Source organism: Lynx rufus, unplaced genomic scaffold, assembly GCF_022079265.1.
Source record: "Lynx rufus isolate CCGP_SWC_20201006 ecotype Redwood Valley unplaced genomic scaffold, mLynRuf1.p SCAF_4, whole genome shotgun sequence".
NCBI classification, from domain to species: Eukaryota; Metazoa; Chordata; class Mammalia; order Carnivora; family Felidae; genus Lynx; species Lynx rufus.
Genome location: NW_025814856.1, coordinates 121,112,535 through 121,136,547, shown reverse-complemented (window position 1 = coordinate 121,136,547; position 24,013 = coordinate 121,112,535). Strand labels below are relative to the sequence as shown.

The 24,013-nt window shown below is 43.1% G+C and overlaps 1 protein-coding gene across 2 annotated transcripts in view; it reads right to left on the bottom strand.

Annotated features, from left to right (window-relative positions):
• The window catches only part of CREB5 (cAMP responsive element binding protein 5), a 323,528-nt gene that overhangs the window by 9,588 nt on the left and 289,927 nt on the right, over positions 1-24,013 (bottom strand). For both annotated transcript variants that reach the window (XM_047096509.1, XM_047096508.1), the window contains 2 exons: positions 6,490-6,807; positions 1,950-2,177 (listed from right to left, as the gene is read on the bottom strand). In XM_047096509.1, the coding sequence (XP_046952465.1) occupies positions 1,950-2,177; positions 6,490-6,807 (546 nt within the window). The remainder of the gene's footprint in view (positions 1-1,949; positions 2,178-6,489; positions 6,808-24,013) is intronic.

Below are 24,013 nucleotides of genomic sequence, written 5' to 3'. Positions count from 1 at the left end.
CCATCCCACTGTGGCTTGACTCCCTTCAATCACATCCTTGCCAAGTGGTCAGGCTGCCAGTTCTTGGACACTCCAGAGGTGGGAAACTCGCTCATTGATTCAACAAGCGGATATTGAGAGCAGACACTCAGGAGCTCACCATCTTAGCTTGCCACTATACTAGAAATAGGGGGTAGAGAGCAGGGGGAGAGGGCAATAAGGTAAGACACAAGCCCCCACCTCATGCACATGCAGCTCTAAGCCACTGGGAAGAATTATTACTTTATTTCCCCCGCATCTGATGTGTATGTTTCCTATTTTCTTTCTCATGTCTATCACAAAAAAGGATGAGAAATTTAGGGGAAAAGGTGAACATACGTATGCAGTCCACATATAACCCAAACTTTCTTTATACATTTTCAATGTATACATTGGATGCTCCGAGGTCACTTCCGTTTAATGGCTTGAACACGCAAAAGCTTTGGGGATTTGGCAGCCTTATTGTTGGTTTCTAAGGATGCACAGAGAACCAGGTGGGGGAAGGTGAAAGTTACCTATGAACTATTAAGGTACAGAGTCTCCCCATCTGAGGCAATCTTTTCCCCCTTCCCTCCACTCTTCCGCCATTTTTTATGCTCCTAGAAGCACTGGGCTATAATCCACAACTCTCACTGCTATCCCGGCACTGCTTGTCACATAATCTAGTAGGCCGCTCTCTTTCTGCTGGTGGAGAGGGCATTCCTTTTTGTATGGAAACAGATACCCTGAATGCATCATCTGTACAGCATGAAGTCTGCTGGAGAAGCCCTGGGCACTAGAGTTCCCTCCCCTTCTCTCCCAGAAATGGCCTTGTTAGAAACCGTCCCCAGTTGAGCCACTCATGAAAAGCAAAAATCCTGTAAGATTCAAGACATGTCAAGTTTGAAAATGAGATGGGAACATGGCTTTTCCCATAGAGCAAAATAATAACCATAAATATTCCTTTCCTCCATTAAACAAAAAAACATAGATAATCTAGTGTAAGTCAAAGCAACCCCCTCACTGGTGAATATAGAGAACTGCCTTATAGTTGAAGATTTATTATGTGCTAGGCACTGGGAAAACTGCTTGGTAGACATTAGTTCACTTATTACTCCCAATGACTCCATGAGGTTATTCTTCCCATTTTATGGATGAGGACACTGAGGGCCAGAGAGGTTAAGCACAGCTACTTGCTGAACAAGAGTGCGAACCTCCGTCTGACCAAAGCCTGTGCTCTTAGCTCTGTAACTCAGTTGGGCAGGTTCTCTCTCCTCAGAGCTTGATTTAAAACCGAATGGTTATTGGGGCGCCCGCGTGGCTCAGTCGGTTAAATGTCTGACTCTTGATTTTAGCTCAGGTCATGATCTCACGGTTTGTGAGTTCAAGCCCTGCATCAGGTTCTGCACTGACAGTGCTTAGGATTCCCTCTCTCTCTCTCTCCCCCTCTCTCTGCCCTTCCCCTGCTTGTGCTCTGTGTCTCTAAAAAAAAAATAAACTTTTTAAAAAAAATTTTAGGGGCACCTGGGTGGCTCAGTTGGTTAAGCGTCCGACTTCAGCTCAGGTCACGATCTCGCGGTTCGTGAGTTCGAGCCCCGCTTCGGGCTCTGAGCTGATGGCTCGGAGCTTGGAGCCTGCTTCCGATTCTGTGTCTCCCTCTCTCTCTGCCCCTCCCCCGTTCATGCTCTGTCTCTCTCTGTCCCAAAAATAAATAAATGTTAAAAAAAAATTTAAAAAAATTTTAAAAACCATCATTAAAGAAAACCCAACTAAACGGTTACTTTGTTTTGTCCAGTGTCCCAGAATTAATAAAGCTTGAGGAGGAAGCCTGCAGTCGCTCTGTGAGCTAATGTGCGGTATTACTGCTTAGGTCAACAAGCGCCTGCTGGGGCAGGAAATGCCAACTGTACACAGGGCCTTTGAGTCCTGAGGAAAGAGACAGTGGCCTGCACCTGAAGCTGCATGTTTGTCTGGGTGAGTTCTTCTGCTTTCTTTTCCAGTGACATCACCCAGACCTTCCTCTTCTGTCTGCAGCGGGTGGCAGCGGCCCGGTTCCGTTCCAGAAATTTCCTCCGCCTCTCGTCGGGATCCTCATCCACCACCCTTCGCCGGCGCCCCCCTGTGGGCTGGGGCGGCTGTATTGTCTGGGTCGGCTGCATCTGTTGTGTCGCTGGTGAAACCTGTTGGGCATAAGAGGGAGGGGCGATGGGGAAAGAGAAGGAACACGCTGGGTGAGAGAAGAAACCCAAGCTGGTGTTGAAATGCAAAGCACAGAGTCGACTGACTGCTTTAGCGAGCATATTGAACTTGTTTTCTAAGAACGAAGTAAACAGTGAAATCACGCTCGTGAAAAGAAAAAGCACTGCGGAACTATCTGCTGTGATATTTTGGCAAGACGTAGAAACGACTTGGGAGAGAGAGTTAAATAGATTTTTCCCTGACAGGCATTTGGCTGAATCATGTCAGGGAAAACACTTTTTTTTTTCCTCTCCTTCAGATGTTAAACATGTCTTATTTAAGGTGTGTTTTAAAAGAGTAAAATGCCAACGCAGGGCTACAGGTGACAACAGAGAGGTCATGGTTATTGTCACCATATTGATGAGTCTTCTATCATCTGCAGAAAACTCCTTCCGGGCAAGTTGTGAGCTCTCTTCTTTCTCCTGGTGTTAAAACCGTGTTCCTAGAACTCACTGCTGGGACGTCACCACCGCTGAGACTCCCTATCAAAAGAACCCTGTGAGTCCCAGAAAGCAGATGAAATCCTATTTTCACTATTTCAGAGCTCTCAATGCCAAGGCCTCGCTGGACTGGCAAACTCCAGATGGGTCCACCTGTTCTTGGAGCTCTGCCTCAGACAGGCTTTTCCAGGTGACTGGAAGCAGGGCTTATGCAGTGGATGCCCAGAGCAGTGCTGAGCCCCGTAATACACCCCGTCTGTGCAAGAGGGACAGAAGGCTAAGAATCACCATAGATTCACATTGTAAGAAAACCCTGGAAGTAGCAAAGCACTTCATTAAAAACTTTGACTATACTTATAGATTCCTCCTAAGATCTGCATGGGGCTCAGCAGTATCTAAAGTTTTGGAGACCTACTGCCCATACAGCTTCATTTTCCTTCATGTAGACACACAGCACTGAGTGAAATTTCCACCACGGAGTCTTTATGTGTCTGGACACCTAATGCTTTCCCTAATGCAATCCACTCCTTCCCCCCTTTCTTCGTTCTCCATAAAGGGTGTTCCTCCCCCCGCCGCTCCCCCCCCCCGCTCTTCTCATTCTCAGTCACTCAGGCTCATGGCTGTAATATCTATAAAGTTGTTTTACAAGAGACATTTAACCTACGGAAATAACATGCAAAAAAAGTTTTCAAAAGGAAGCGCAGCAATGTTTTCTACCACATTCCAGTTCTGCGATTGGAACCAACCTGAATGACTGTAATTGCGCTAATAAGGGCTACCGGTTGACATCAGCTGACTGAAAGTGATATATTTTCGTCTTAAACCTCTATCAAATCTTATATGACGCACTGTAAAAGAATCGGGCTCACGGCTGAAGTTGGACTGCATCTCAGTAATTTTATCTAACCCATAGACATTTTCTAAAAGTGCTTATCGGCAATCCCTTTCCTCCCAATCACAGAGAAATAACAACAAAAATTAACTGTCTAGGGTCTTACTCACCAGAGTGGCCGGTGAAGATGTAATCCTCATTATTGGCAAAGGTTTAGCCTTGTCATTTCAGATGCTGACTGCTAAGCTAAGCTAACCACCTCAAAGCAAAGCGTTAGGAAGGAACTCACTAAACTTGGCTATTTTGACCTGCACCATTTCTTTTTTTTAATGAATTCCCGATGTCTAATTGTCAGCCCTGGACAAGATTCTCAAGTAGGCCAAACTGGGTTTGAATCTCCACTGCCGAGACCTCTCATTTGGTCTTGTATTCTCCTACCCCAACTTCAACCAACCTTTATCTCTGACACTCTTCCTGTGCCTTTACCCAAAAGGGTGAGCCATGTGGTGGTTTTAGGCTCAGTCCAAGTTCAAGGTTTAAAGTGTAGTTTGGACAAGAGAAATTCCTGGTGACTGAGGTGTGACACCAGGACTCTGAAATCACATCTTTATATGCAAGAGAATCCTAAGGAGCCAAGAGAAATTGCAAATGCAACCCTGAGCCCAGAATTTACGTCCCATCTAATTATTGTTGCTTATTTTCTTTTTATTTTTAAAAAAAATTTTTTTTTCAACGTTTATTTATTTTTGGGACAGAGAGAGACAGAGCATGAACGGGGGAGGGGCAGAGAGAGAGGGAGACACGGAATCGGAAACAGGCTCCAGGCTCCGAGCCATCAGCCCAGAGCCTGACGCGGGGCTCGAACTCACGGACCATGAGATCGTGACCTGGCTGAAGTCGGACGCTTAACCGACTGCGCCACCCAGGCGCCCCGCTTATTTTCTTTTTAAATAGAATTCTGTTGGCGTAGATGCTCTGAAACTTTTCATAAAAAATGATGTATTGTTATTTCATAAAGACAAATTTATCCCAAGTCATATTAGAATCTCAGAGTCAGAAGGACCTTACTATACTTCTGTTCCTAATGCTCTAATAATCATACAATTGAGCAATATGACAAGATCTCAGTAAATCAGCCAAGTTAACATAATTTAAGAGTGGCATTTTGAATACTGTCTAAATGATCTTGTTCAAATTTTAACAACACCAACCTGTACCCTTTCTCTTTAGTATGGGATTAAAAAGCAACTGTTTGTGCAGCTAATTATAATAGCAATTAACTAATTGCATATACAATTGGCCACTTACTGACTTGAAAGGGAGGGCAATTGGCTAACTGGTAATTAGCTAATGAATGGCTTTTATATTCAACTTGTTAAATATTGTCTGCTAAATATTAACTGTTAAACTTGTCTGTGAAGTAACTCGCCGACAAAGGCAACCAAAATTTAATGCTATAAAATATAAGTACACATTTATGTGAATTTATTTGCCTATCTTTGAACTTGTAGTTTTCCTTCTCCCTTCTAATGTCTCCATGCTGTACTATTGCATTTGACTAAAAAGGTGGTTTGGACAGCATTTTATTGCTAAACCACTTGTAAATGTCTATCATATTACTTCCGTTTGGAGTTAATCATGGCTAGTATGTATTGAAAACTGTGTCGAGGGCTTTACAGACATTCTCTTAATACTCCTAGGGGTCTACGAGTTTCTTCTATTATTACCCCATTTTGCAGATGGGACAACGGAGGCTTAGGGAGTTTAGCTGACTGACCAGAGTCACACAGCATATAAGGTGAGGAAAGAATGACAGATTTCTCACTCCAAAGCCAGCACTCTTACTTGCTATATAGAATTCCTCTAACTACGTTTGCAAATGTAAGCTTACCTAATGAATAAGCTCATCTACTGAATAGATCAGAGAGTTGCTTGTGAATGACCCATTTTGCAGATGGCTGTCCAAGTTTGGTGTGTGTAAGAGGAGGGGGTTCAAGAGCTCAAAAACTGCCTAGTGTGAGGTCCAGAGGCAGACGATGGAAGAGACGGTGAATAAGTGTTATATTTGGCGAACCCAAGTTCCCAACACCACTCTGACCCAGCTGGTTAGAACCCGGCAGTGTGGAATGGGTGGAGGGGACTGACAAAGGTCATCCTGCTTGAAGATCCAAAGTGTCTAAGGCTAGCCATTCTCCTAGACATGCCCTTTGTCCACTTACCAAAACTTACCCGGGTACACGGACCCGCCTCTCTTCTTGGGCTGGGTGACATAATGTCTGCCTGGTCCCCCAACCCTCTTTCAGTTGAGTCTAAAAGCTGGCTTTCTTTCGAGCCACTTCTGGTGACTCTCCACCCCTGGGATTTGGCCTTTCTCTAGAACCAATCATCTACTGAGCTTGGCTCTCTGACTACTCCCTCCAACGCATTTCACATTAGGTGGGATGAGTCACCTCTCTTCATCATTTACACAGCACCTTATGCCCTAACATCCATTACCGAGCTTCTTTGTCTGGAATTGTTACTCTTTAGATTTTTAACACTTGGTGCTATTCGGAAGACTGTCCGTGGTATTTAACTTCCATTTGACACGTGACAAAATTGAGTGCCTATGTTCTAAAGCACTGCAGCCAAAACCATGGCCGGAATTAACTTATTTTTCTCATTCTCTATTCAAATCTTTCTTTACACGCTGAAATTCTTCCTAATCGTCCCATCAGTATCGCCTTTTTTAGAGTTAACTTCGTGACATGAGGTTCACATTTGCCCCCAGGGACCGGGCCTGATATTTACCACATTATTTCTAGAAACTATGGTCTGGGAAGGTCTTGCAGGTTATCATTACCTCCCAGGAAATGAACAGAGCTCCCCAGAGTGTCACAAAGAGCACCCGAGCTCGTCACACAAGGTTGCTGCCAATGAGCCCCCGCGTTAGAGCTTGCACTGATAACAACAAGGGGGAAAGAGATCATGAAAAGGGTCTACCTGTGCTTGGTTGCCGGAGTGCAGGGGTGGGTGTGGCGAGGTCTGGTGATGTGCAGGGTGTGCGTGAAGGTGGGAGTGATGATGTGGGTGGTTCTGCTGGTGATGGGGTTGAGGGTGAGGATGGTGGGCTGGGTGCTGGTGCTGGTGCGGGTAGGGGTGATGGGCTGGCAGCGTCTGGTGCTGATGTGGGTGCGAGTGCATGTGATGGTGTGGCGTCTGGTCCTGCCGGGAGCCCATCATTTCCATCATGTGTCCCATGGTGTTCATATTCCCATTTGACATGGCAGCGGGGTGGTGAGTCAACGCGGCCTTCAACCTCTGAAACAGAACAAAACAAGAGGGGACAACTGAGGTCAGTCATGGACAGAATAGGAATTTTGAAACAATGACTCATATTTTCAATTCTATGATACATCATGGTACTACTGTTAACCATTTTTTATTGGTTGGCAGTATGGCTTACGGGAATTTCAAATTTTCATGTATATTGTATATGTCAGCTGTACACGTTAATCCAACTGTCACAGCAAATGAGCAGGACACCCTGTCAAGAGTTAGACAGTCTACCCAGAGGCATTTCCTACTGATTTCCTGCTATCGATTATTCATCGTATCCTATCGGCAGCTGAATGGAAGAGTAAACCAAATAAAACCAATCAATACAACAATGCCACCGAACCAAGGGCTCATCTGACAGGGCGCTGTGTTTTGTAAGGGTCACAAGAATAAGAGATTTCTTCCTCTCAAAATATTTCTCAAATACAAAGAGGAAACGATTTCAAATTTCAGAAGACGGGAATGGTATGGAGCCCTTTTAGGGCTCCAAATGAAATTCATGATCTAGAACTTTTGAAGGCAATATGTAGGTCTTTTCCATTTGTTACCATGATATTTCTCATAGTCCCTCCCGATCACCTAATTTTTCTCACACAATAACTTTCTTCCGGTCTTTGGGAAAGACGGGAGGAAAGTGGAAACACTTGGAGTATTGCGTTCTATAGCTTCTCTGGTGGCCACATCAACAGTCGTATTTCTAACCCCAAAGCATTGTCCATTCACAAGCAAACAGTCATGTACACAAATAACGTCTACCTGAATCTAAAAGCAGGGATCAGCAAAATGCTTCTATAAAGAATCGGACAGTAAATATTTTCACCACCACATGCCTTACAGTCTCGGTTGCAGCTACTCAATTTTGCCCCCAAAGCGGCAACAGATGGTGCATAGAGGAGTGAGCATGCTGTGTTCTAATACAACTTATTTAGGGCGAGGAAGTTGAATTCCGTGTAATTTTCACATGCTCTTCAACTTTTGACTTTTCATCATTTCAAAATGTAAAAACCATTTTTTAGCTCATGTGCTGTGCAAAATGAGGCACTGGGCCAGATTTGGCCCACGGGCCATGGTTTGCTGGCCCTGATTTAAAGAATCGGTTAGTTGGTAATCAGCTTAGTCACAGTTTCTTCAAAATTGCCTTTTCTTGTACACAGGCAATTATCATCATATCCTGAGGGGCACAATGTGCTAAGCACTGTATAATATAGTTATTCCTTGTAAATGTATCTTCTGCAGGGATGATAGTCTGGTTGACAAGCTCACACTGGCTTCACGAAGTATTTGCTACAGGACTCAAGTTCTCCCCTGATTTGTGATTTTATCTGATTAATGATGGTGGCACGCAGTCACTGTGAAAAGGAAGAGTTAGATTTGAATGAGGGTCAAAGCAACCATGTTCCAGCCCTGTTTAATATTAGCATTTCTCAACTGGTTAGAGTCCGTTGTTGATAAATGCCAACTGAATTCATCAAAATCTTTAGGTAAACAAACGCAAAGAGCCCCCCACTTGTAAAAGAAAAATAAAAGGGAGGGGAGTATGTGACGGACTAGATCTTATTATCAGATAATCACTGAAAACATTTCCTGCATCCAGTCTCAGTAACCACTAAGCCTACCTGCTTCCTCTTTCCTGAGTACCAGCTACTGACCTCCATCATATTAATCCTGCAGAAGTTAAACTTCCTGGATCCCTGGGAAAGATTAGACGCAGGGTATTGTGTTTATTATTACTAAACGGAAAAGCGAACTAATACTCCTCATCTCTAATTTTTAGAAATGATTTCATTATTTTTATAACAATGCTCATTATAAGACATTTAAGCAATGCCTGCAAGTACAATGAAGTCCGCAACCAATGACCCAAATGCGTTCTTTGCATTTGGTGGGTGAATGGCATTCCAGACAACTCTCTATATGCATATGGGGAGACAGAGGAGTAAGTAGAATAATGTCATCACAGTGTAACATTAGCATACGAAGTAAAAACTAAAATGAATTCCTGGACTTCAGATACATGTTTCTTTATCCCAAGAAATGTTTCTAAATGACATCTCCGAACTTAAGGGTGAAGAAGATTATGAAGAAGATTATATTGAAATCACAGTGTTTTGTTTTCTTTTGTACGTTTAGAAATTGACATGTTGGGCAGTCTTGATAGACCTTCTCAACTATTCTTTGCAGTTTCATTATTACAACAACATACAGCTATGTAGTAAAAAAAAAAAAATCAACTACTATAAGAATACGAGGTGAAAAACTAAAAGACACCTGCCTACCCTTCCCCTCTAAGCTCCAGTCCCAAGTAACTTGCCTTTGTTCTCTTTAACAGTGTATCTTCGACACCTTTCTCTATCATGACAAATGGCTAATAACAATGGCAGGCATTAATGGAGCACTCGTTTCATGGCACTCCCCATTCTATGTTTTACAAGCATTAACTCACCTCATCCTCAGAACAGTCCTGCAAGGCTAAAAGAGAGGCCAAGCCACCTGCCCAAGCTCAAGCCACCACCGCAGAGGCGTAGAGGTGTGCTTACCCCAGAGCCTGTTTTCTAAACCGAGAAAGAAGGTGCCGGAAGGCATACCATGCACACTTGCCAAAGACCTCGTTATAAACTGTGTTATGCCACCTCCTTATCAACCAAAGAAAGGCAGAAAGAAGAGACAGGCCTACAATCAAACGACAAGACAAGGTGCCGTTGTTGCATGGTCTCAGCACACAACTGCAGGTCTGGGATATACTCTTCCTGAAGCTTGGCAGATGGAAGGGCGAATGGTAAGAATTTCTAGGAAGCTCCAGTGCAGCAAAGGATCATGGAATTAGCACGATCATCTCCCTTGCTACCTTTGTGAAAAAGGGAGACTCGTCTCCTCCCTGCCCTGTGCCCCAGACACACAGATCTGAAAAAGTACATGTGTCCTTCTTTTCTGCCCCACTTCCTAGCGCTAAAGGTTATGACCCTTTTGTCTTTCTAATGTTCAGAGGACGATACGGGGTATGCACAGACACCGAGGAGTGTGGCCATGCCTTCCCGTCAGCCCTTGCGCTTCCGACACAGGCCACAAAGGCCTTTGCATTTGATAGTCTTTTTGCCTGAAATGCTCTTTCCCCTTTCTTAGCTCTTGGCTTCTCCTCGCAAAATTTTTGCAAAAGGAGGGTGCATTAACCCTCTCTGGATACATTTTCCCTGAAAAAGTAGGATGGAAAACTGAACAGCTGTTTAGCAGTGGTTCACTATGTTACCCCTTCAGTGCTACACACAGCTTTTCCACCTTTCATCAGGAGCAAATGGAGCCTGACAAATAAATACTATCCGCCATATCTTCATCTCTCAAATAATTAGCTTGTCCTGTTAAGGGAAATTACTCGATGGCCTCAAGTCTATTCTTGCATGTTTCACGCCAAGACAACAACACTAGTGAGGCTTACAATATTCCATTTAACTAGTCTTTCCTCAACAAATATTCATGGAGCTTCTACTGTGTGCCAGGCACTGTCTCAGGCACATCATTATTTGCCCCCTACCTGAAGGAAACGGGAGACACAAACAACAAAACTTTTCAAAGCTCTGGAGAGAAAAACACACACAGTTCAGCAAGGAAATGAAGACGTGAGAGCACCCCTTAGAGACCCACAGGCCTTGGGGTTGAGACCACCCTCCAAGCACCAGCCTGTGTCATTTTTGAAGGAAAGCAGTGCCGAGAAATAATTATTGGGGCACTTCTCGAAGTTTTAGAGCCTACTGCTTCCCTGCGTCCTGGTACCAACACGAATCACTACACTGTAAACCATTAAAATATACCAAATATAGATATTTGTACCCCACTCTTTTTGGGATGATAAATCACCATTAAATGAGTCCAAGCTGTATTTCCCAGAATGATTTTTCTTTTTGAAGCTGAACTGTGTCTTGCTTTAAATAACATTCCACCCGATGCCAAGAAAAGGCAAGGGAGAGAGAGGAAAATTGAGGAGCAAATAAACATATATTTTCCCCCTGTAAAAACCAGGGCTCTTACTGAGGTGTGACTGCAAGAAAGAAAGAAAAAAAAATGATTCTGTTTACTCTGTATTATCATCCTCCACCACATCCATTTATTTGAGAGAGCAAATCGGGAGAGACAAGGAGAAGCCGGACACAGCTGGTTTCAGTCAATAAGGGTCATTTTCCTTCGGTCTGTGTATTTTACAAGATCCTTGCTCACTGTTCCCGATGGGAGAGTGGTGGGCCTGCTGCCCGGGATCTGAGTCCTGGTAAGTAACGAGCCATCTACCTGGTCCCGTCCTGCGCTCGGCCACCAGGGCTCAGCCACGCCCCCTTTTCCAGGGCCAGCTTCGGGCGGTTGCACAGCACGGCACCTTGTGAAGCCCAGGTAGGCGCGCACGTCATTACCGCCACATGGGTGCCTGCGTGAGCACACACGCACGTGACACACCCACCCACACCCACCGCAGGCAATTTATCTCCCATTAACAACTCGCTCTTGCCAATTAGAAACATTTGTGGAACCGTAAAAACATTTCTTCTCCATCTAAGGCGCAGCTGATTGCTTATGTTTTACAGACTCTGAAAGCCAAGCCGAATTAAACATTATTTGAAATTCAGCTGGGTGGGGGTGGGGGGAAGGTTGGAGCATTCTTTGGAGAAAGGTTTTCATTAAAAACGGCTGTTGGGTTTTGTTCCAGAAAAGAATGTGATAACATCAAAATGTAGTGTTGCTGAGTTGACCACAAGTAAGAGGCTGTCTACATAAAAACAGGGCAAAATCCCTGTTCGTATTTCCTTTCCAATACAGGATAATTGCCATCAGTGGCCTCCCTCAAGGTATGGCTTGAAATGTATGTAATTTCTTCTTTTTTCTCTTCCCCAAAGATCACTGATCAGATGAGATGGGTCAACACAGGCTTCTGAAAGGTCCAAATGGTCACTGATGTGAGACTGGAAACCTTAGCCGGAGGTGTACTTGAAATATCAATGACTACTGACTTACTCTAAGTATCAAGGATTTCTGATTTTAGGTCACTGAATTAGTAAAAAACAAACAAACAAACAAACAAACAAAAACACCAAAAAATAAAAAAAACAAAACCCGCTATTTCTCCACTGAATTTTATGACTACATGTGGCCAGTTTGGATTCCAAAATGCTTCCCAAACTCGAGAAGGGATAGGGATGGGCAGAAAGAGACCTGTCACATAGTGCCGTGGGTCAGTAACATAAACTTTGAGCTTTATTTTGCCAAGATAGAAATAGTGTTGATGTCCAGATTCACATCTGGGCTTCAAGATGTCCACTGAAAATGACTGTATAACTCTAATCGCTTACTGGATCTTAAAATGCACATTTATTTCAGGATCTCCGTTAAGATAATAAGCTAAAATTATGCCTGGCTTAATCGCTTGGAATAAAATACGCTTCTTTCAAAACTTTCACAATGTAACTCAGCTCTGATGGTTTCATAATTTAAGTATTTCTGCTTTTGGTGTGGTTTGGTGAGTACAATTCAAATAAGGCTCCCAGGTTGGAAGGAGAGATTACCTGCGAAGGGCAAGATGCTATAAAGTCTAGCAGGAAAGAATATTCATACTCTCTGTCATGTTGTCATTAAAAAGCATTAACTCTGAAAATATTAGAGACCATGTAATTAGTAAAAAACACAAAGAAAAAGTATTATAAATCATTACTCTAGTACACGGGAAAACGATGCAAGGGAATTTCACAAGAATGAGAAAAGCAGAACTCCAGCAGTTTTAATAAAAGCGAGGAAAAGATTTGGTGTTTGATTTCAGTCTCCCATTTTCCACTTGTGGATACAACTTCTAAAATGAGGTAAAGCAGACCTAAGTGCTAGATGAGATGTTAAACTGTGGTGGTTAAAAAGCCAAACAACCCCCTTAGCAATTTCCCTGCCAGCCTTTTTCCCATTAATATCCAAATCATATATTAATTACAGTTTTGCAAAAGCGAGCCTTCGAAAATTCTTGTTAAGTGAAATTAATTAATGCACGCTTAGAGAATTATTTTATTTCAGATCCCTACCACCTCCCCGCCATCTCTTGGACTCTGTGGCTGCCTTTTATTTTATTTTACTTTATTTTTAATTTTTTTTAATGTTTTTTATTTATTTTTGAGACAGAGCGAGACAAAGCATGAACGGGGGAGGGGCAGAGAGAGAGGGAGACACAGAATTGAAAACAGGCTCCAGGCTCTGAGCCATCAGCCCAGAGCCTGACACGGGGCTCGAACTCACGGACCTCGAGATCGTGACCTGAGCCGAAGTCGGACGCTCAACCGACTGAGCCACCCAGGCGCCCCTGTGGCTGCCTTTTATAAGTTCAGCAGGATGGTGAGTGTTTTAAGGGGATGTACATTTTAGTGAATTTCAAAACAAACTGACGTTCTGACAGCAGGAGCCAGTCTTAAATTCTGCGATAAGACGGCTTTCAGTCCTTAGGTAAGTGAACCTCTTCGGCTCTGGTGCCTTAATCTGCCTAACACATGAGGGCAGAATCAGAGAGAAAGGATCTGAGTTCAAGTCAGCTAAGAGGTGGGAATCTACTGGAGATGCGAGTTGTAGGCATGTCTACAATTAAAGAAAGAAAGTCATATAAACCATAAGCATATATAGAATAATTAGTGGAACAGGGTGGAGTTGTTTTCTGGGCGGTTAAACCAGTTTCTGATGAAAAATAAGAAAATGTGGTATTAAAAAACACTTTTTTCTCAGCATTAAAATATACGTTTTACTTTTGATTTTTAAAATTGATAATAAAGCACAATGGGGGTGCCTGGGTGGCGCAGTCGGTTAAGCGTCCGACTTCAGCCAGGTCACGATCTCGCGGTCCGTGAGTTCGAGCCCCGCGTCGGGCTCTGGGCTGATGGCTCAGAGCCTGGAGCCTGTTTTCAATTCTGTGTCTCCCTCTCTCTCTGCCCCTCCCCCGTTCATGCTCTGTCTCTCTCTGTCCCAAAAATAAATAAACGTTGAAAAAAAAAATTAAAAAAAAAATAAATAAAGCACAATGGAATATTCATCACCCATTAAAAGGAATGAATGAAGGAGTGAAGGACATGCTACAGCATGGAGGGATCTCACAAACATTCTGTTTAATAAAAGAAGCCAGACACAAAAAGTCTTATCTTGTGTGATTCATTTGAAACAAAATATCTAGAATAGGTAAATTCACAGAGAAAACAGATTAGTGGTTGCCCAGGCCGGAGGGGAGGGGAGAATGAAAAGCGACAGCTTAATAGGTACAGAGTTTTCTTTGGGGGTCATGAGAATGTTCAGGAACTAGATAAAGGTGATGACTCCGTACAATATTTCAAATGTAGTAAATGCCACCGAAATGTACATTTTGCGGTCTCATGATTACATGATTGCATATGGTCTGTATGTCAATTAAAACTATTTTAAAAATAAAGCAAAATAAGAATCTCTCAACAGGGTGTCAACAGAAATTCTTGATTTCATCTGAGAATTACTAATCTTCAATTTGATGCCACCTGAAGTAAAACACTGCATTATGAGTAATAAAAGCCAAAAAGATATTTTGCCCTAGAATGGCTACCTTCACTGCCATATTTTTAGTCCCTGTCTCAGGGACTTTGACTCCTCTGCAAGACGTTGGTACCCTCTTTTCCCTGGAACTCTTGTCATCTTCTAGCTGGCTCAAAACTACAGAGAAGTTTGCCTCCAGGGTTGACGAGGGGGGTGGGGGAGAGGGGAAAGTGGGTGATGGGCATTAAGGAAGTCATCTGTTGGGATGAGCACTACGTGTTGTATGGAAACCAATTTGACAATAGATTGTATATACAAAAATTAAGTAATTATTTAAAGATTTAAAAAAAGTATTAGAATTCTTATTTATGTTACTTTATCTCTCTACATGATGTGCCATAAGCTATGTGTGGCACATTAATAAAATGATTCAGATAAAAAAAAAACTACAGAGAAAACACAGAAGCCATCAAGGCGTCTAAAGAGAGAAATTTAACAGGGATCGGGTAACATCTTACGCTTGCTTAACAAAAACAGAAGAAAACAAAACAAAACACGCAAAACCCCACGACTGTCCCAAGGCAGTGGAGTCGGTGGAATAACGGAGGTCGCAGGAATTTCATGTGAATTTGTAAAGCACCATGATGCAAGGCACACATCGAACCAGCTGATGTGACTCTCGGCTGCGTCGATAAAACTGGATCAGGACTGAACGCAAGAGAGTGAGAATCCCGTTCGTCCACCTCCGCACGGGCCGTGAGGTGTGCCATACAAGTCCATGTCCCCTGTATTCCTGCCCCCTCTCTCGGAGATCTCGGCATCACACCTACTAGGTGTTGCATCTTCTCCAGGGGAATATCACAGTTCTCAGCTGGCGGACATACGTGCCTCTCCCCCGCTCTGTGATGGGACTAGCACTGTGATGAACACCCTATTTTGAAAAAGTGTTTGTTTTAACGTACATCTGATGATCTGATCAATCCAGTTGGGTTCAGCTTCTAGGCAGAGGTGACAGTGCTGATGGCAGTGGTAGTCGTGTGTGAACGGGGGCTGGGTGTCTGTTAAGGGAGAGCTAAAAGGAGAGGGGGTGCGGACACCTGTCGAGTATCAGCTTTAGTTAAAGAGCCTTTTCTCGGGTCTCATTTTCATATTCTATCGATACCCCTGTACCGAAGTGAGAGACTGCCTTATTATATAGTTCTAGGGGTCCCTGCCATTTGGGGTCACCGAGCTCGTTAAGCACTACGGGATGACCTTGGGTACTGACTTAGCTCTAGCAGATCTTACAGTCTCCTGGCTGGTTTCCCTGGCAATTTTAAAGGTGCTGAATCCACAGTGGGCTTAGAATAAATATTTGTTGATTGCCTGCCTGCCTGCCGCCTGCCAGTCTCCAGGAGTGGTGCCTAACCATGGAATGTCTTTGAAGCGCTGGCCTATAATTTTCTCTACAGAAAGAAAACCTTCTGGTGGTGGTTGCAGGGAGAATAATGCCCTTTGTCTCACTAGCAAACACTCCTCACCCCCCAAAAACCCAGCACCTGCAAGCCTGGGTAATTTTAGGTGAGGGCTTATTTCCAGCTTTTATGGAAGAAGAAAGTTCTATTGGAAAAAAGTAATCCTTTGTTATTTTATTTTGGACGAGCTTTTAATCAGAAACATAGGCAGTAACATATGTTAGAAAAATATATATGAAACATAGAACTTTGCATTTGTAACTCGCTATGGAAAATCCATGCTAATGCAACATTAAGTTTGGGGTTTTAATTGCACAGGAGTCAGAGAATTCAGAGTTCAAGTTCCCACAGCAGGCTTCACTCCACATGTGCATCCCAGGACGCTTCCTGAATGGGGTGACCTAATTATTTGGCAAAACGTAGTGCAATGAAGAGTGCTAGAAAGGATTTCTCCTCACTGTGACACTTCCTATCATCCCAACCAAGAGGGACAGTGGTCGACTTCAGCTACATAACTCGTACCCTTGATAACGTACGGCAGTCTTTGGTGACCATCATGGTGAACAATGTCACCGTGATGCCAGAGGTAGGACGTCCAGGTCTTGACAATGAGCCTCTCAGGTAGAGCCGCCAAGTAACCACCATGTCACCGGGTTCCCCAGCAGATGGTGCCCCATGCCCTTTCAAGGAGAGCTATGTGGAGTGGGCACTGTCCCCCTCATCCTTGCTCTATTGCCAGAGGATGTCTCTTAGTAATGCAGATACTTGAACTCCCGAGTCTGAAAGTCTGACTACAAGGCCCCCCAGGGGATTAGACGGGCCTTCTTGGACACATCTCTGCCTGGTCCTGAGGAGACTTGTCCAAGAGAGCTGTTCTACAGTGTCGTCCTCCAGCTTCATTGCAGTTGTTGGAAGATGGCAAGATGTGTGCTACTGTCTGTCGGAGACATAAGGTGTCTGGCCAAGGGGACCACAAACTTATCAGAGTAAGAAGAAGTCTCTAGGTATTTCTCTCTAATAACGGGTAGCATGTTGTATGAAATATAAGGTGTCCTGTCCCTTGGTATCTATTCCCAAGTCTGTCTAGCATGTTCTATGTGTGTTCAATTCTGTCTTTCTCCTTGGTAAAGTGGTAATGGTACATTCTAGTCCTTCATGTCTGCATTGCCTCTAGATCTGATCCCTGCCTGAGTTCCCTAAAGTGTGTTAACACTGACATGGGAAGAGGGGAAGAGGGAGGGGGTGGGGGGGGAGAGAGAGAGAGAGGGAGAGAGAGATTGCAATAAACTCTGATTCCCAAAGTGCTGCTTAGCTTCCACTGGGGACTTTGCAAGTGTTAGTGGTCTAGAGTCACTGGACCAACAACTGAATCAACCAGCTGTGATGGTTCTACTATACCAAGAAGAGTTCCAGGTCTGTCTCCGAATGATCTGGATTATAGGGTGCTCAACTCAGTCGCCCTTGGACAACACAACAGCGCATCTATAAACAGCCCCCAGGCTCTGAGCACATCGAGAATCCTTGACGCCACTTAGGAGCTTCCTGGTCTCACTGAGCGGAGAGGGGAGGACCAGGAGAAACCTGTAAGAGACTCAGAACGAAGATGCATCCTCACTAACAAAAGCTCTCACGGCACAACCTTTGGTACTTTAGGTAAACCACACCAGAGAGAATAAAGTTGGGCTTCGGGAAGCCACAACAAAACATCAACTTTCCTCTCTAACCCCCGTGTGTCTACATTTAAGGCATTTCCAAGAGGAGCCATTTATAATTCAAGGAGAATGTGGCCACTTGTGTATGTATAGAAAGTTAAGCCTAGGGAGAGTTTGTGAATTTGGCCTGAGAAGATGATGCTGTGGAGAGAACACTTCCAACCTAAAGGCCAATAACAAACAACTTCCTTCTGAGCTGAGGTGCATCCAAATCATGTTGGTTCTCACACGCGTTTTTTAAATTCCCTTCGTAACCACGTATGGACAAATATCAAGTATTCTGTGCTCTTCTCTAGGTTTAGAGTTTTCTCTGAAGTTTTTCTTTTTTTGTTTCAGGAGGTCTGATCAACAGGATCCGTGAACTATTGGGCATTTTTTTGAGAGTGGAATTATAGGCCCTTGCTAAGCTACCTTTTTATGGCTTTGTTTCTCTTGTCTCTATGGTATACAATTCAACGAACCAGAGATCTATATCCACTATTTTTCTGTCTAAACACAAGTAATGGGGGGGTTGGAGAGGGGAGAATGTGGAACCATCTCTTTAAATCATATTGTCACAACTGAGTACCATTCTAAAAACGCCAAACAGAAAGTGTTCTCGTTGATTTATTAATTGCAAATGACCTAAGAATTGATCCCAACAAGCTTAAAATATCATTTTTGTCATCTGTCTTCTTTCCAGCTCAAATAACTTCATTTCTGTCTCCAAATTTCTCTTCAGCAACTGCTCACCAGGAACTAACAATAATATAGTAGCTTGCCCTAAATCAGTACCTTCCTTCTAGAGAGAGCGAAACACTTTGCAGATAGTAATCCTCTGCGGTAGGTAACAAAGATCATTCCCCATGTTCTGGAGATGTAGGAAGTTCTTGTGAAGAAATGTTAAGTCATCTGCTTGGAAGCTAGTGCAGAGAAAGGATTTTGGTTTTATTTTTTTAAATATTTTTTTAATGTCTATTTATTTTTGAGAGAGAGAGACAGAGCGTGAGCAGGGAAGGGGCAGAGACAGAGAGAGAGGGAGACACAGGATCCGAAGCAGGCTCCAGGCTCTGAGCTGTCAGCACAGAGCCCGATGTGGGGCTCGAACTCATGAACTGTGAGATGATGGCCTGAGCTGAAGTTGGACGCTTAACCAACTGAGCCACCAAGGCGCCCCTGTTTTGTTTTGTTTTTGAGATTATTTTATTTTCCTTTGTTTTCATTTTTGTAGATGTTAGAAGCTCTTCTTAATTCCAGTATAGTTAACATATATTGATAGTTTCAAGTGTACAATACAGTGATTCAACAATTTATGCATCACTGGGTGCTCATCAGGGCACTCATCAAGGGCACTCCTTAATCCCCATCACCTATTTCAGACATCCCTCACCCACCTCCCCTCTGGTAAACCATCAGTTTGTTCTAAATACTTAAGAGTCTGTTTCTTGGCTTGTCTCCAGTCTCTCTCTCATTTTCTCTTTGCTCGTTTTGTTTCTCAAATTCCACATGAGTGAAATCATATGGTATTTGTCTTTCTCTGACTGACTTATTTCACTTAGCATTATACTGTAGCTCCATCCATGTCATTGCAAATGGCAATATTTCATTCTTTCTTATGGCTGAATAATATTCCATTGTGTATCTTCTCTACCCATTCATCATTAGATGGATACTTGGTCTGCTTCCATAATTTGGCCGTTGTAAATAATGCTGCTATAACAATCGGGGTGCACGTATCCCTTTGAATTGGTGTTTTTGTTTTTGTTTTTTTGTAAATAGAGAAGGGATTTGAACCTGATGTTCTTTGTGCTGCAACCTGACAGCTCGTCTGGTTAGAAGAAATCTTATGGATAATAAAGAACTTGGTGGAGAAGTCAGGAAGGAAGGACAGAAGCAAAAGCATAGAGGGAAGGGAAGCAGACCTAGAGAAGAGTAAAAAGAGAGAAAGGAAGTCAGCTCTAGTTGGAAGTGGAAAACACACTCCACCCAAGTGCTCTAATATTTGTATTTATTAATTTACAATGATAAGGCAGAATAATTCTAAAAGAGAAGTGGATACGAGATTAAGGCAAACTGTCCCAAACTCAAAACAAGCTCAGTTCCCTTTTTTAGAGAATTGTCCATTTCACCCTCATTTCCAGATAAATTCATCACCAAAGGGTATTATCAAGTGGTTTCTTCTTTTCGCACATGCTAGCAAGAGACAGTCTGGATTTAACGTGGCAGATAAGGCAGGAATCACATCTTGTAGGGTTGTTTTTTACGTGGAGAAAATCATAGATAGACACTTCCCCACTTCTGTAAGCTTTTCAAACCATACGTGGTTAACCAGAGGCTAACAAAATGGTTAACCAAACGTGTCAACCGCTAAGCCAAGTGGAAACAGTGATGGCAGTTCAAGCACTGGGAGTTGTTCTCCCATTTCCGGGACACATTCCACCCAACATCCAGCCTGACTTTCAGAATGGTGTCATGTTTGAGGAGCATGTTTGGGGCTGCTGTCTTCACATGCGTGAAGCCCAGCTGACCAGGGGAAGGGCCGTCTGCATTTATAGAGTGCTTCTTCAAAGCAGCTGTTGCAGCTCTGGGTAGGAATTGAGACGTTTTCTCCAGTGTGTCCACATTAAGTGAGCTCACCACTTAGCTCTGGTCTGACTAACTGATGGGACCAAACCCATCAAGTGGGAATCTTTTTAAAGTAGGAGATCGATTGTTATTCTTGGTACCATTTCAGTGCCTGCTACTTTTTCCTCTTTTTTTTTTTTTTCTTTTCTTCTGCTCCAAAGTATCCTTTGATTTCCTTCCAAAATCCATTCACTAGGGGAAGTATATCATTATTAAGCTTCCTTGGTGGGACACCGAATACTGTATGTTTCGCCAAAGAGGACAACTGTCCGTAGTTAAACACTAAACTTCTTAGAGTTGGGTAAAATTTGCTATTTAGAGGAGGTCTATTTTTTTTAAGGCACTGCATTTATTTGTATTATTTAGTAGTGCAAAATTCTTTCTAGAAGTAGGAGGAATATGTACTAAAATCCAATGTAAACAAAGAACGAAATAAATATTATCCTCTTCCGTGGCCAACCCCAACTATTTCTCCTAAGGACAAAACAAGTCTTTAAATCAGAATCCAACAAGAGTAAATAATCTAACTGCTTTGGTTGTTTCTTTCAAAATCTTAAACTCAGTCTGGGTACACAACATTCCTCTACTTGGTGATTTTGTTTTGTTTTGCTTTTGAAGGTCTAAGACATTTTTTTTTATTATTTTTTAAATATAATTTACATCAAGCTAGCTAACATACAGTGTATACAGTGTACTTGTGGTTTCAGGAGTAGATTCATCGCTTATATACAACACCCAGTGCTCATCCCAGCAAGCGCCCTCCTCAATGTCCATCATCCACTTTCCCCCTTCCCCTGACCCCACCCCCTCATCAACCCTCAGTTTGTTGTCTGTATTTAAGAGTCTCTTATGGGTTTGCCTCCCTCTCTGTTTGAAACTATTTTTCTTTTTTTTAAAAAATTTTTTTTTTCAACGTTTATTTATTTTTGGGACAGAGAGAGACAGAGCATGAACGGGGGAGGGGCAGAGAGAGAGGGAGACACGGAATCGGAAACAGGCTCCAGGCTCCGAGCCATCAGCCCAGAGCCTGACGCGGGGCTCGAACTCACGGACCATGAGATCGTGACCTGGCTGAAGTCGGACGCTTAACCGACTGCGCCACCCAGGCGCCCCTGAAACTATTTTTCCCTTTCCCTTCACCCATAGGGTTCTGTTCAGTTTCTCAAGTTCCACTTATGGGTGAAAACATATGATATCTGTCTTTCTCTGACCGACTTCTTTCACCTAGCATAATACCCTCCAGTTCCATTTGCAACAGTGCTTGGTGATTTTGGATGGAAGAGTGGAGAGACATGGACAGAGGGAAAGTGGATGGAAAAGGAGCGTGCCTTCGTTCTTTTAAGTGTTTCTTCTTTCCTCCCAGATTAAAAATTTTTAACCAGTTTCGGTTTTTAATTTAGAGTGTATATCACAGGACAAAAATCAGGAACTCCAGGAGTATGTATTCATGATCCCTGCTGTTTACACCCGTACTTATTATTATTTTAATCTATCTTTTGAAATAACTGACTTCTCTTTGAATCCTAATTTTAGGCCTTGTTTCCTATGCAGAGATAGAAGCTCTCTTTCCATTCTATTGCTCTTGGCTTGGTTTTGATCTCAGAATTCAGATCTTTGTAATATCAGCTGCCAATTAATTAAGTACATTATCAAAAGGACAGCCCAACAGAAAACCTTTCACCTAGTCCTAATAAGGTGTGGTGTTTCCAAAGCACAGACCATTTGAACTCAGTGAATGGATCTGTTGGTAAGATTGACCTATTTTAAAATTGACACACCTCTCATGAAGTGTGGTGATGAGGCTGGATGATAGGGTTGTAGCATCAGCCTAGTTGATTTCCTTCTACATGACCATAACTACCCAGGAAAGGGGCAAACATCTCAGGTTAAGTAAATTGTGATCATTTCAGAACTTGATGGTTACAAATATCGTGAATCAGGCATGATTTAGATTTCGATTTAATACTGTCCTGAGTTTCAAGTCTGGCTCAAAGAACACCTACAAAACATCAAACATGCAAACAAACTCAGTGCAGTACTTGCGTCTCCCCCAACAGATATAGGTGGATTCTGTTTATTTTGAGAAAATAAGGTTGTCAGGACAACTGACTGAGACATTTCAAATGCAATTTAAAGTCATACTCTGTAGTACACTAGAAAAACAGTGAGCCTACCATTTTAGGGAGATTAACACGTCAGATGCACATCGGAGATTTCCACATCCCGTGTTGCCAAAATAGATGCCAATTTAGGAATATGGAAGACTTAAAGTAATTGAATCTTTCACTCTTATATGCTCTTGGGGAGCATGGGTGATGTGAACAGCCTGAGCTCTGATGTGCTAAGGCTGGTCATTAAATGTTCCATGACATTTTTTTTTTTTTTTTTAAAACCAGAAGAGGTTTAACCTGGCTCTCCTTCAGCTAGGGTGATGGCAGCCTCCCTCCCAAAGATTCCTTCTACCCTTCCAACTGGCAAACACTTGCTTCATTTCCTCCTGTAGACTAAAGATCATGCAGAATGGCTGGCTGAGCCTTGCAGCTCCTCATTCTTCCCTCCACTGGTGTTTGGGGTGCGGGGGGAACTGCTTATTCTTTCGACACACATTTAATGAGCATTTACTCTGTGCACAATAAGAAATACGAAGACAAAAATGATATTGTTCGTTTCCATAAAAAGCTTGAAGTCTAGTAGATTCCATCGCCTGGGAGGTACCATGACATTACAGATTAAATGGGTCATTTCTTTTTTGTTTGTTTGTTTGTTTGTTTATTTTCAGGGGGAGGGGAGAGGGAGAGGGAGAGAGTCCCGACTCAGGGCTCAATCCCATGACTGTGAGATCATGACCTGAGCTGAAATCAAGAGTCGGACGCTTAACCGACTGAATCACTCAGGTGCCCCTAAATGGGCTATTTCTAGCGAGATTTTTAGATCAGGGTTAAAGTACTATCACCTAAATTAAATAGATATGGTTTGTGTGCTCTGGGGCTAACATTTTTTAAATTGTAGCATATGTAGTGAACCCTGGCCTAAACGGGGACTTTTAGTCATGGATGAACCCAGTGGTTCTCAACCAAGGGTGATTTTGCCCCTGCCCCTGGCAACATGTGGCAATATCTGGAGACATTTTTGATCGTCACAACTTGGGGGGTGGGGTAGCGCCTGGAAATGTTGCTAAACATTCTGTAATGCACAGGAAAGTCCTTCACAACAAAGAACAATCTAGACCAAACTGTCACTAATGCCAAGGTTGAGAAACCCTGCCTTAACCTGACTGCCAGGTTAACCAAACCACGACTAAATGGCACTTATCAACCAATTATTTATTTTATTACTTTGAAGGGTACACCACAGGACCACTGTGATGTGGGTACTAAAATAGGCTTGCATCAAAATCCAAGTAATAACAAAACATCTTCTGTGTGACATTTCCTCTCTGTCCTTCATGAAATTCACCACCTCACTCTGGTTCATGAACGGCAGTGATAATAACAACACAGAGGATTTAGTTTCCCTAACCATAGGCTCTAAAGACTGGAAGAGTTTTAGAGCCCACCCGGACTGAAACACACATTAAAATTTATTTATTGATTAAGATACACTTCACAGATCAAAAAGCTGAGGGTCAGAGAGATTAGAGGCCGTGGTGATCGCATGACAGGTTCAAGGTTGGAGGCAAATTAGAGCCCAGGCCTCCTGACCTCCAGTCCCGGTCTCCTCTGCTCCCCTGGAGACTAATCTGGGGCTCAGCTGCATCTTGAACATTAAATAAGAAACAGAAATGACATCTGAAAACGTGAACTAGACCATGTGCTGTGTATTTTCCATGGCATTGGATCAATGTGTTCTGAAGCCGGGCTACTTCTTGTAGGAGCCACAGTGACAGCATCAGCCATTGTGCCATGAAGGAACCAGGAG